Consider the following 13,128-nt stretch of genomic DNA (forward strand, 5'->3'; position numbering starts at 1 on the left):
TGTCTTCTGTACCATTCCCATCCATTAACATTTTTGTTAGAAGTTTTTCCACTTGGTTATACTATAAATTAAAGATACCAAGACACCTCAATTAAGGTTGAAACTGGTTTGGGTAGTGGCCCTTCCCATAATGCATAGCATTATACATGTCGTAAGGATGTGTGCTTTGCATTATTGGATACCAAGTGATTAGCATCTTTATATGAGTTGCCCAGTCATGAAAATATCTCAGGTGCAAACTTTGTTTGCTTACATTTGGATGTACCACCTTACCTCAGTCCTGAAGATACTTTCAGGCACAAACTTTGTTTGCTCACACTTGGATAAAGGATTAAACTAAATTTATTATATTACTTGGATAAAGTATTAAACCAAGTATATAATTTCTTGGTATCTTTAATTTATAATCCATTAACATCATCTTACCATAATCATTCTTCCTTCTTCTCACCACATATCTGAAAAAACTCGGTAGGGTTTTACTTGGCCTGATTTGCTAATTTCTGCTCATACAATAGTTTTGCTGCTCTTACCAACTGAGTTACTTTCCTGGCCTGCTCTTTATACTCCTCATACAATTGACTACATGAGGAGCATGCTTAATCCCTTTATTCATCCATTTGACACCTACTTTATTCAGTGTTTTGACTTTAGAATACATTTCCACATTGATATTAACTATCATTCGGTCAGTTCCCACACAGCATTTATCTCTCTCCCACTTAACACCTCATTCAATGCTATAGTTCCAAACTGTCTTCTAAGTTTTTTATACTCACCAGCCTTGTAATGACACATATATACTCTCCTCACATGTCTTCATATGGGCTAGCCACACCCAGGTAATCACTTTGTAATCTCTCTCACCAAATGGAGGAAAGTTTATTTTGGTTCGTAGGTTTTATTCCTTGGGGTTAGAAATTTTTCCATGCTGCTCACATGGATTTCTGATTCACATTTTAATAATTTACATTTTTTTATTTTAATATTTAGTTTCTTTACTCTTAAAAATTGCTGGGCATCAAGATTTAATCACGTTTTTCAATGCTTTCAGGTTCCTAGAATGATAGAAAGAGGGTGACTTCATTTCGAGGCCTTATTTTGAGGTCTTGTGAAATATTCAGCTGCAACATCGGTAGACAATTTTCTGGCAGCTTCTGTTTCATTCTTCCTAATGTATGTTCTTTTGGGTATCTTTTTCCAGAAGAGATCAGTTTCATTAAAATTGAATATTGAAAGAAAGATGAATAACCTTAGAAAAGTTCTTCAAAATTTCCCATGAATGCAGCCTCTTCATATCTCATAGATAACCACTTCTTCAAAATTTCTCATGAATGAGTTAGCTGCAGTCTTATCTGCTGATGTTGCTTCTCCATACCTAATAGCTAGTTTGATCTCAGTTTCATTGTTAAAATGCCCTAAAAACCAATAACTTGATTTAAATTTAAATATGCAACTTGCACCCCCCCACACACACACCCATTAGAAACATGTTTTCTCATGTGTGTTGTGTTCATGCTTTCTCACAAAAATTTCTGCTGTCACATCAACATTTTCCATGTCTATCTACAAAATGCCTTGGCCATTTCTTTTTGAGAGGAAGTAAAATTTTCACTCTTAGCTTAACCACTTCTATGGAACATTGTATTTTCACAGCTGACATGACAAATGCCTGTTTGTACTCTGTAACACATGGAGTACAAAAAGGTATTTGTCAGGTTTAATGGAGTGAAATGGCACTGAGAAAGGATATAAAAATGTTATTTCTTCCAATATTCTGCCTCAGTGTGGCACACACACAAAGTCAACACAAAACTAAGTGAAATACGTGTACAAAAGACCAGAGTCCTGATTAGATGGGGCAACCTCTATGGGCACCTGTCAGTGGCCTAGGATGTAAACCGGGATCTTGAAGTATTAGTGTTTCCCATATTTTAGAAAGTTTAATGCAACCATATTTATTTAAATTAGGTCGATTTTTAAGAGCAGCTGCATATTCCAGAAATAGTCTTTCTCTTCTAAATTTACTAAATTTACATGGTGATCTTTTTCCAATTGATTCTATGAGCCATATCTTTTAGATACAGCTCACAGAATTATAGAATTCTCATATCAATTGTAAAAAGACCACCATGCTCCATCACAGTAAATTTAGAAGAGAAAGACTATTTTTTGGAATCTGCGGCTGCTCTTAAAAATCAGTCTAATTTAAATAAATATGGTTGCATTAAACTTTCGTTATGGTTATATTAAAAATGAGGGTGTCCCACCTAGTCAGGACTCTAGTCATCCACATGTTTCACTTAGTTTTGTGTTGCCTTTATGTGTGTGTTACGTCTCATATTGTACTCCCTGATGATGTCTCGATGACTGAGACAAAACAATGGTAGAATTAAATAATATTTTTAATCCTTTCTCAGTGCTGTTTCACTTCATTAAGCCTCTAACATGAGCCTTTTTTGCACATTATGAGTGCAAACCCTCTTGACTAAGAGTGTCATGCACAACACTTAACCAGAGAATATTTTTCTGCACCTTTTTCACTTTTGTGCTACCCATGATATATCTTGGATTTACTCTACCCCTAAGTATATATTTGGCTTGTTAGAGCTGTAAAAAAATTAAAATTAAAATAACAAATAAATAAATAAAATACAATGTGTGCTTCAAAAAAGTACAGCTGGATTTGACTACATAGCTGTTATTTTTCTTTCCTTTGTGCATTATCTATATACAAAGGGAAGAGTAAGTCAGGAGATATTTGCAATTGTTTATTTAATTTTATTTTGCCTTTTGGATTAATAATAGAACCAAATATTTTCATTCTATTAGTGAATTGAGGTTGAAAGCATATGATATCAACCCAAGACATTAAACCTTATAATTATCGTATTTGCCGGCGTATAAGACGCACGGGCCTATAAGACGCACCCTCTTTTTGGTACACATTTTCTAGGAAAAAAACTTTATCACTGAATATTATAATGAATTTACAGTATTTCAAATATAAAGTAATAAGTAGGTCTACTTTCAACAACCTAATCTAACTAGGAAAGAGTCCCATCTTTTAATCTTCTTCATCAAAACCCAGAAATTCATCTCCAGAGCAAAATAAAGAGGCACTTGAAACCTCTTCAAAATCAGAATCTGAGTCCTTGTACAACAAATTGTCCTCTGTACCATCCAGTGCATTACTAATGATACACTTCTTAAATGATTTAACCACTGTCTCAGTTTTTGCAGCATCCCATGAAGCTTTAACCCACTCACAAACTTGCGAAATGCTAAGCCTCTTAAATGATTTAATCACTGTCTCAGTTTTCGCAGCATCCCATGAAGCTTCAACCCACTCACAAACTTGTGAAATGCTAGGCCTCTTCCTTCTTCCTGATGGCATAACCTCAAAATCTGAAGACTGCATCCAGCTTTCCCACTTCTCCTTTATGAATCCCTTAAATGGTTTATTAATACAGACATCTAAAGGTTGAAGCTGACTAGTTAGACCTCCTGGAATTACAGCTAACTGAGTTTTTTTTTAACATCTTCTGTTCCGTGAGAACGAAACTGATCCTATACTAACAGAGCAGGCTTCTTCAACAGTCCTACAGGGGCACCTAGACCAAATTTATCTATCCATAACTTTATTCCTCCTCCATCCATTCAGCCTTTTGCATGAACATGTACAAACACTCCTTTAAGCAGTTTTTCTTTGGGTAGCATCTTCCTTTTAAAAATCAATAGTGGCGGCAATTTTATTCCATCAGCACAGCAGGATAAAACAACCGTGTAGCGAGTTTTTTCATACCCAGAAGTTTTAACAGTAACACTTTTTGTGCCCTTGGAATCTACAGTTTTGTTTGAGGGCACATCAAAAGTCAGCGGAACCTCATCCATGTTTCCTATTTGCGCAAGTTCAAGATTTTCTCGTTTCCTTGCATTAATAACGAATCGATGAAATTCAATTTGTAGACACTGAAAGTCCCGCTTTTCTGTGGTCTAAAATCCAAGTATTCAGTTCTGTCCATTTTGCAGTTCCACTTTGTAGATTATGTTTATTGTGAGTTGCTTTTTTTAGATCCTCTTCTTGATTCCATCAAGTTCTTATCATTTTCTCAGTTGAGGGTAGCCCGAAATACCTCTCTGAAGTCCTGTTTCTATATTCTTTAGCATACGCAATCACACATAGCTTGTATGAAATATTGTAGCAATGCCGACATTTTTCAGCCATAATTTGCCAAGAATTTTAGAGAAAATTTAACAGCAGAAATTTATTTAGTTCACAACAACGGCAACAACAATTAGAAAGTTTAAACAAACAGGAACACAGCTGTGATTGTGATCGTCTATGACAGCGCATGGGCATCCACTGAACTCTACATAACTGGAATGCTCTCACACACCGCAAGGAAGCAAGAAAGAAATCACGTAACTCGAAACAGAGAAAATTTTCCAGAAATGAAAGTAATAAAAAACTGAATATCGGCATATAAGACGCACCCTGTTTTTCAGACCTATTTTCAAAGAAAAAAAGTGTGTCTTATACGCCGGCAAATACGGTATTTAGTTATTAATTATTTAGGTACTTGACTTTTATTACGTCAAGTAATCAACCTTCTGGCTGAGCTTTCTAAATTATAAAAATAAGCAACTATAAAGCTTGAATATTTTGATATCTAAACAATTCAGGTCAGATATCTACTCCAGATTGCCTTTCCAGATGTGGTGCAGGGTATATTCTGCAAAGAAAATTCTTATTACATACAATTTTATCACTGGTTATGTCATATAAAAATTACCAACATTCAAAATAATTTTGTTCTTCAGTATCTGCATTACATTTGTCATTTCTTTAATTCCTTGTAATACTCCTCCTTCAATTTCTAAGATTTTTCAGGAACTCTCTATTAAAGCCATCAAAGGGCATTTAATCTTTCTATACAGTTTGCTAAGTTCGCTGCAGTGTGTATTCCTCAAATGGGCTCTCAGTTAAGTATATGGAAAAACCAAAGCGTATAGGAAGTAAAAAACCTTGCCACTTTCACAGATCAGCCAAGTTTCCCTTCATATGAAAAAGCCCCTATAAAAGTTCATATCCTAGATGGGAATTTGAACCCCCCCTATCTTTTCAACCAAAGAGCATCACTGACACAAACTCATCTATGGAGAACTATCGTTACTGATATTTTCTACATTCTTTTGCCAACATGACACTTTAAAAAAATGGTTTAACACATGAAAGGGAAATTAAAACAACACCAATATATTTTGCTCACTAACATGAGCATCATTCAGAGAGAGAAAGAGAGAGCAAAAGAACTGGTTACAACATTTAAAATATTAACACAAGAATGAGTCATACTTGCATGTGTCAATTACAGGTGAATGAATAGGAGACAACACTATTAAAGTTTGGGAACCAGGCCAGATATAGCTGTGTAATTCAAAAAAATCATCATCAATTTCCTGATATGTATCCTTAAGAAGTGTTCAGGTTACTATGACAGCACAACATGATTAAGTGTACATTATCATTAATCTCCTATCAAATATTTTCCTCCAAATAAGTCTATTAATTGCGGGCACTCCAATATTGTCGTATCTAACATTTTGCTTCAAAGACACTTATGACTGAATTAATCCACCTCGATCTTGGTCTTCCTCTGGGTTTCTTTCCTGTCATCTTGACATCAGACAGTTGTTTTGCTAACCTTTCCTCACCCATTCTATTCAAGTTGCCATACAACCTTAGATTAGCTCTCTTTACACATTCTTGAATGCTAATAATGACAAGTTCCTTTCTAATAATTAATCTAAGAATTAATCCACCTCGATCTTGGTCTTCCTCTGGGTTTCTTTCCTGTCATCTTGACATCAGACAGTTATTTTGCTAACCTTTCCTCACCCATTCTATTCAAGTTGCCATACAACCTTAGATTAGCTCTCTTTACACATTCTTGAATGCTAATAATGACAAGTTCCTTTCTAATATCTTCATTTTTAATATGATTCTGCTATTGATACTATTGGTTCATTCCCCTAATTTTTCTCAGAACCCTCACATCTGTAGTCCCTATTCTTTGATCAAGTGCTTTATTTCTAACCCAACTCTCATATCTATAACTTAAAATGGTTTGAACACTGTCTTGTATACTGCTAGTTTGGTGTTTGGGCTAATTTCTCTCTTATTCCATATAAATTTATTTAGTTGGCTACCCACCATACCACTTTGCTTATTCTATTGTCTATTTTCAAGATTTAACTTGTCATCTTCACTGAAAACTGTACCTAAATAGATGAAATGTTTTATTTATTCTATAGACTTTCCATTCAGAATGCACTGAAGTTTTCTATGTTCCTGCCAATTTTCATAGTTCTGGTCATTTCATTGCTGATTTTCCTGCAAAGTTTGTTACAGTTGTTATTCAATTTAATTATAATTACAGAATCCTAGAGACTTGTACTGATATGAGCTCCTCTTTGAATTCCTCTTCAAAATTTTCCAGTACAGTTCTGCCACTGCTTAGTTCGTATAACAGTCTTTCAAAGTAATTTCAAAGCAACATTTTAATAACAATAATTAAAAAATTAAAAATACATTTATGGCAATTACTTCCCAAAACTTTGAGATAAGTATACAGTCTGTTCAATTAAGATTAGGATGATGGCATAGTATTTCACAAATTTCAAGGAAGATATGATCAAATTTAAATCTACTATAATGTAACATCTTTGTCTGATCCCAATGAATCCTATGCATAGTACCAATGGCATGAGAAGCAAGGCTTGAACCTTTTGATTCTATAAATGTTTTATATTGAACTCATAAACAAAAGGTTGGTTAATCATAGTACACTGGCAATGTGTATGGGTAGGGGTTAGGAGAAAAACTTGTTTACATTTGATATGAAGGCCTGTATATTGTATTTGCTTCAATATCGATATGTAAGCTGGCATAATTAGAAAAATTAAACATGGAAACTTAAACTTACATCAAATAAATTTATTAGCTGTAAAATTTCTGCCTAAGTAGGGAAAATGCTGTACTGTTCCAGAATACAATAACAGCAGAAATAAGGGATGAGGAAAATAAACTTGTTTTGTGTATTTGGAGTTATACCGTGAAGTGTTGGGTGGGAGTTGCACATGTTCCAATGGATTTAGTAGAGAATGGAGGAATTGGTAATGCTACTTCATAAGAACATTTGCCATGGAAATATTTATAGAAGATATATATTGCAGAAACCAAATGCTTCTGTGAAAATTCGATCTTGGTGTTAGTTGATTCTGATCTTAGCAGGATGGTCAGTCTGTCTAAAACAGCAAAGTTGACATGACCAGGTAAGGATAATGGAGGCATTTTATCTTTAGTAGATGACAGGAAAGAAAATAATTTTCCTACTGATTTGAAAGCAAATAGTATACAGATTGTATTTGTTCCTCAGAAAGATCTCACCAGTTTTTGTCTTTTTTGTTTCAGTCAGCCCTATTATGTCGAATCTGGTACTTATCTAATTCCTCAGCTAGCTCCATTTCTTTGCCATTCAGGCTTCTTATGTTGATAGTACTGATCTTTAACTCTGGTGATGTTGAGTTGAGGAGTGCTTTCAGATTTGTTCAAACACTGAAATGCTAATGCTATTTCTGTTTGAATGAAAATATAATAGAAGTTTCAGGTAACAAAAGCCCAGTACCCTTATTAATACTGAAATAATAATTGTTGTGCAATATATTGGTTGGCAAAAATTCATCTACCACCTGAAGGGGGATATTCAAAAACTATCTAGTAGATGCAATGTCTAAATGTATTCCAAGGGTGAGAAGGTTAAATAAGGTAAGTGTGAGATGGATGAATAAAGAGATTAAGCATGTGATACAGAGAAAAAGGGCATTGTGGAGGCAGCATAAGAGAAGAGGAAATAACCAACTCCATAAGGCCTACAAAGACCAGGCAAGGAGGGGTGACTTGGTTGGTGAGGGCAGCTAAAGAGAGGTATGAACAGCAGTTAGCTAATGAAGCCAAAAGAATCCTAAGGAGTTCTTTCAATATGTAGCCAGCAAAAGAGAGAAACATTATGGAAGGATGACATTGATTGGAGAAAATGGCATAAAGACAGCTGTTGCAGAATGTGTGGTGGAAATACTTAATGAGCAGTTCATAAAGGTTTTTCAATCTTGTGAATGTGAATTCATGGAGAGACTGAGAGCAGTTGATGATGGGGAGGAGAGACTGACTGTAAGTGAGCAAGAGGTGTATGGGGGAGTTGAGCAAACTAGATGTTAATCAGGCTGTGAGACTTGATAACATCATGTATTCTGAAGGAATGTGCCGGGGAGATGACACCTGCCTTGACATATTTTTTTAATATGAGTCTTGCACTCAGTCAAGTTCCAAAGGAGTAGAAGGAGGGCAAGATTGTGCCACTTCATAAAGAAGGTGATCGAACTCAAGCATCAAACTATAGGCCTATCTGTGTGTCAGGTGTTGTGGTTAAGTTGTTGGAGAAGCTTGTGAGAACTAGGATTCAGAATTGGGTTGACAACAATGGTATTATCTTTGATGGACAGCATGGATTTGCTAAAGAGAGTCGTGTTTTAGTAATCTACTTGCATATTACAATAAAGTGACCGCTTCGTTGGAGAGAGGAGAAGGATACACAGTAATATACTTAGATCATCATTACTTGAATGGGGGACATTTTCAAATAGAGTTACATACTTGTATTACAACATTCTCTCTGGCTGTCCACTCTGTGTGTGTGCATGTGTGTCTCATGTGGACAGCTTCCTCAGAGGATTTGAAATTGGAAGTGATCACTATTTAGTCTTGAGCAAGATAAAATTGAATTTCATATTGAAAAGAATAACATACAAGACATTTTTAAAGAGAATAAAAGTTGGGTAGCTCTCAGATGTGAACTGTAGACTAAATACACAAAGATTATTGAAAAAAAATTAAAAGTTTCAGAACAGGAATCAAACCTTGGAGATTCAGTGGCAAACTATGAAGAAAACATTGATTGATTCTGCCAGAGAGGAATGTGGTGAGGTTGTCTGTAAGGATAAAAAAATCAGAACTCCCTGGTGGACACAGGAAGTTAAAGAGGCAGTGAAGGAAAAGAAGAAAGCATATCAAAAGTTCCTTTCAAATAAGTCAACTTGTGCTCTTAGAGAATGCAGAGACAAATGTAAGAAAGCTAAATATTGTGTAAAACTAGCTAAACAAAAGTCATGGGAGGATTTTGGCAAGAACATAGAAAATAAATATCAAGAAGGTGGCAAAATATTCTGGAGGTTGTTAAAGAAGCTTAGAAAAAGAAGAAAGAGTGCTGTAAAAGGAGTTAGAGATGATAAAGGTTATATGAAAACAGGAGAAAAAGATATCCTTGAAGTATGGAGTAATTACTTCAAAAAATTGCTAAATGAAACAAGCAGTGATAGCACAGTGGTAAAAAACACACAACAGGCATACAGTCAGGAATACATATCCATACTTGAAGTAGAAAAAGCCATCAAAGGCTTGAAATGTGGAAAAGCAGCAGGAATAGATGATATTCGACCAGAAATGCTGAAATATGGTGGTATAAGAGTCTTACAGTGGCTGCACTGCATAGTTCAGAAAGCCTGGAGAGAGGGACGAATTCCCAATGATTGGAGTAGAGCTCTCATAGTACCCATATATAAAAAGGGAAATAAAACTGAATGTGAGAATTTCAGAAGTATTTCCCTACTGAGTGTTCCTGGCAAGATCTATGCAACTATACTTGAGAAACGGTTGAGAAGAATTGTAGAAGAAAAGCTTGGTGAAGAACAAGCTGGATTCAGGCCAAATAGAGGCTGTCAGGATCAGATCTTCACTTTACGACAAATAGTCGAGAAAGCATGGGAATATAACAAAGATCTGTATTTAAGTTTTGTCGATCTGGAAAAGGCATATGACAAGGTGCCAAGAGAGAAGCTATTCAATATGCTACAGTTATATGGTGTCAATTGGAAATTATATCAAGCAATACTTAGCCTTTATTTGAGTTGTAATTCAGCAGTTAGAATTGAAGGATGTACAGGAAGATGGCTTAATGTTAAATCTGGTGTGATACAAGGATGTACATTATCTCCTCTGTTAATTATCTATATGGATCACATTATAAAGGAAAGTGGTATTAAACATGATATCAGAATTGGAGATGTTAATATGAGCTCTTTGTTTTATGCAGACAATGTTATACTTCTAAATAAATCTGCTAGAAGTTTACAAGATTCCCTGACTAAATTGAATAACTGTTGTAATAGATATGGTATGAAGGTCAGCATTAAAAAGACAAAGACAATGAAAATAGGTAGAATTGTTGAAAATGTCAACTGTGTTTTGAACAGAGAACCTGTGGAACAAGTAAAATATTTTGGCTACTTAGGCACGATTTTTAGTGAAGATGGTAAATTAAATATGGAAATACACAACAGAATCAACAAAGCTGGTATGGTAGGAAGTCAATTGAATAAATTCATATGGAATAAGAGAGAAATCAGTCAGAACACTAAATTAGCTGTATACAAGACAGTGTTCAAACCAATTTTAACTTATGGATCTGAGAGCTGGGTCAGAAGTAAAATACTTGACCAAAGACTAGAGACCGCAGATATGAGAGTCTGAGAAAGATTAGAAGCGTGAACAGATGGCATCAATGGCAATATCATATTAAAAATGAGGATATTAGGAAAGAACTTGACATTGTCAACATCCAGGAATGCATTAGCAGAGCTAATCTCAGGTGGTATGGTCACTTAAACAGAATGGGCGAGGAAAGATTAGCAAAGAAAGTGTTCTCTTCCAGGTTGGCATGAAAACAACCTAGAGGAAGACCAAGATATAGGTGGATTGATATGGTACAAAGTGCCTTAGACGATAGAAATATAAGATCCGATAATGTCGGAGTCTTGACAAGTAACAGACTGATTTGGAGGAAAATTGTAGATAGGAAGTTAGTAATGATTTAAATTTTTCATGTAGTGCTATCATATCCTATACATCCCTTGAGGGTACATGTCAGGAATTTGATGATGATGATAATGATGAGTTTTTTTTTTTTTTGTTTTGTTTTGTTTATATTATTTTATTTTCCTGAATTGTGATGCTCTTCACATAATATAATGTTCATGTAGAATAGTCAATTGTGTATCAAGGCTTAAGCACTGGTTATTATTCATACCTTATAACTTATTGCAAAGGTATTATTTCCCATAAAAGAACAAAACAGGAATAAAAATGAATTAAAATATACATACATATATGGCAAATATGATTCATTTTATAGCAAACAGCTTGTGTCCTGAGCGTCACTTCACTACATTGTAGTCACGTGACGTATGCTGCGTTTCATACTTCTAAATATTAGCATAAGTTCTGCAAAGCATACTGTTATTTTGTTTACTTTCTGTCTTTTTTCTCTCTGTTTTTTTACTACAGTGTGCTACAACATCTCTTCTCCTCTTAGTTCTATGGAAGGTTGCCTATTTGGAATATCAAATGCTATGATTATTAAAGAGAGAACTAAGCATATTTTGGCATCAAATAAAAAGTAGACTACTTAGATCAAGGGATGGAACTAAAAAAAGAAGTCATTGATGAAACAGGACAGAACTGAGAACAGTATTAAACCAAAGATCACACTAAGCTACAGTAGAAGGTTGATTGTTTGGAGTTCAAACATTGGATCGCTTATTGCAAAGCTGTTTATTTTTATTTTTTTCAAGTCGATCCAAGAATTTTTCTTTCTTATCTCAAAAGGTGCCATAAAAATAAAATAAAATAAATAGATATTATACCTTTGAGAGTTGATAAAGATGAACAGCTTGTGCAAACTGTCCATTAGCTAGTTGAAGATCAGCAGCAATTTCATAAAGTTTTTGAATATCTAGTCCTAACATTACACCAAGTTTTTCTGCTTGAGGTAGGCTAGTAGACAGTGATGTCAGATTCAAAAATAATCTCTCAGGAGATATCCTAAAAGGGAAAAAAAATCAGAAAAAACAACAAGAAAATTATCATTTTGTTAAGAATACTTTATCACACTGATTTTATATTTATGAATTGTATGATGTTATCTGATGACAATTTTTATCATCATTACATGATACTGGTCATGATGATAAAAACTAACAGAACACAGAAGCAATGAATTTTACTGATCACTGCTTGCTTTTAAAGTACAATTAACAAATTATCACACTTGAAGTAATTATGCAAGTCGGATCTATTCAGACTTGCTGAGCTTGAATGTTAGCTTTAAAATTGCTCTCACCTCATTCCCCCCACCAGCAATCCAAATTATATATTCACATACTAAATTCATATCTATTGACCTGGCAGGCCAAGTGGTTAGCATGGTCACCCTCCAACTGACAAGATGTGGATTTTTAATAAGAAAATGAGTCGAGATGCTTGTGAAGATGTTTATGTGATAAGTTAAATTTCAACACCTGGTATAAGACTACACCCCTATTTACTGGAGGGCTAAAATGGCTTCAAAAAGTTCCATGTTTGGTCTCCTAGAGCAGAATTTCTTCCAGATTATTAAAAAAAAAAAAATCTTAACCCTTCCATTGTACTAACGTATTACAGATTTACATTCTTTTGTAAGTGGGAATCACATAAAAAATGAAACCTGAAGCATACATTATATGCAAATTTGCTTAGTTCAAAAAATCTTCCTTGAATCTGTAATCAGAAAATTTTTTTAAGAACCAGCAGAAATCAGCACATAAACTTGAGTAAAAGAATGTTCTGATGGAATAATTCACCAATAAGAACACCCATGTCAGGAAGAAAGAAATTTAAATGTGAAAGCATACAGCAGATCTTTAATGGCATGTTATATCCCATTGTTTTGTATGCCAGTAGTATGTCTTCTATGAGATCACCGTAATTTTCATTTTTAACAGAACTTAAAACTGGCAGTAACAGCTTTTTCACAGCATTGTTTTTCAGCTGTTATCTAAAGAATTATCTATCTTTAATATGTGTGTAAATTAGTGTACCAATAAAAATGCCTTCTTGAATTTTTGCATCACCTATTCTTGGGAACATGGCCTTTTAATATTGGAAACTATCATCATTCATATTTATTAGTCATA

At 34.5% G+C, this 13,128-nt stretch overlaps 1 protein-coding gene across 2 annotated transcripts in view; it reads right to left on the reverse strand.

The window, feature by feature from the left end:
• LOC150101832 (uncharacterized) overlaps nt 1–13,128 on the reverse strand; it is a 572,233-nt gene that overhangs the window by 434,210 nt on the left and 124,895 nt on the right. For both annotated transcript variants that reach the window (XM_090400015.1, XM_090400014.1), the window contains exon 6: nt 11,821–11,998. In XM_090400015.1, the coding sequence (XP_090256141.1) occupies nt 11,821–11,998 (178 nt within the window). The remainder of the gene's footprint in view (nt 1–11,820; nt 11,999–13,128) is intronic.

Source organism: Typopeltis vanoorti, chromosome 11 (assembly GCF_054136105.1).
Source record: "Typopeltis vanoorti isolate ZY-2024b chromosome 11, IOZ_Tvanoo_1.0, whole genome shotgun sequence".
Lineage (NCBI taxonomy): Eukaryota > Metazoa > Arthropoda > Arachnida > Uropygi > Thelyphonidae > Typopeltis > Typopeltis vanoorti.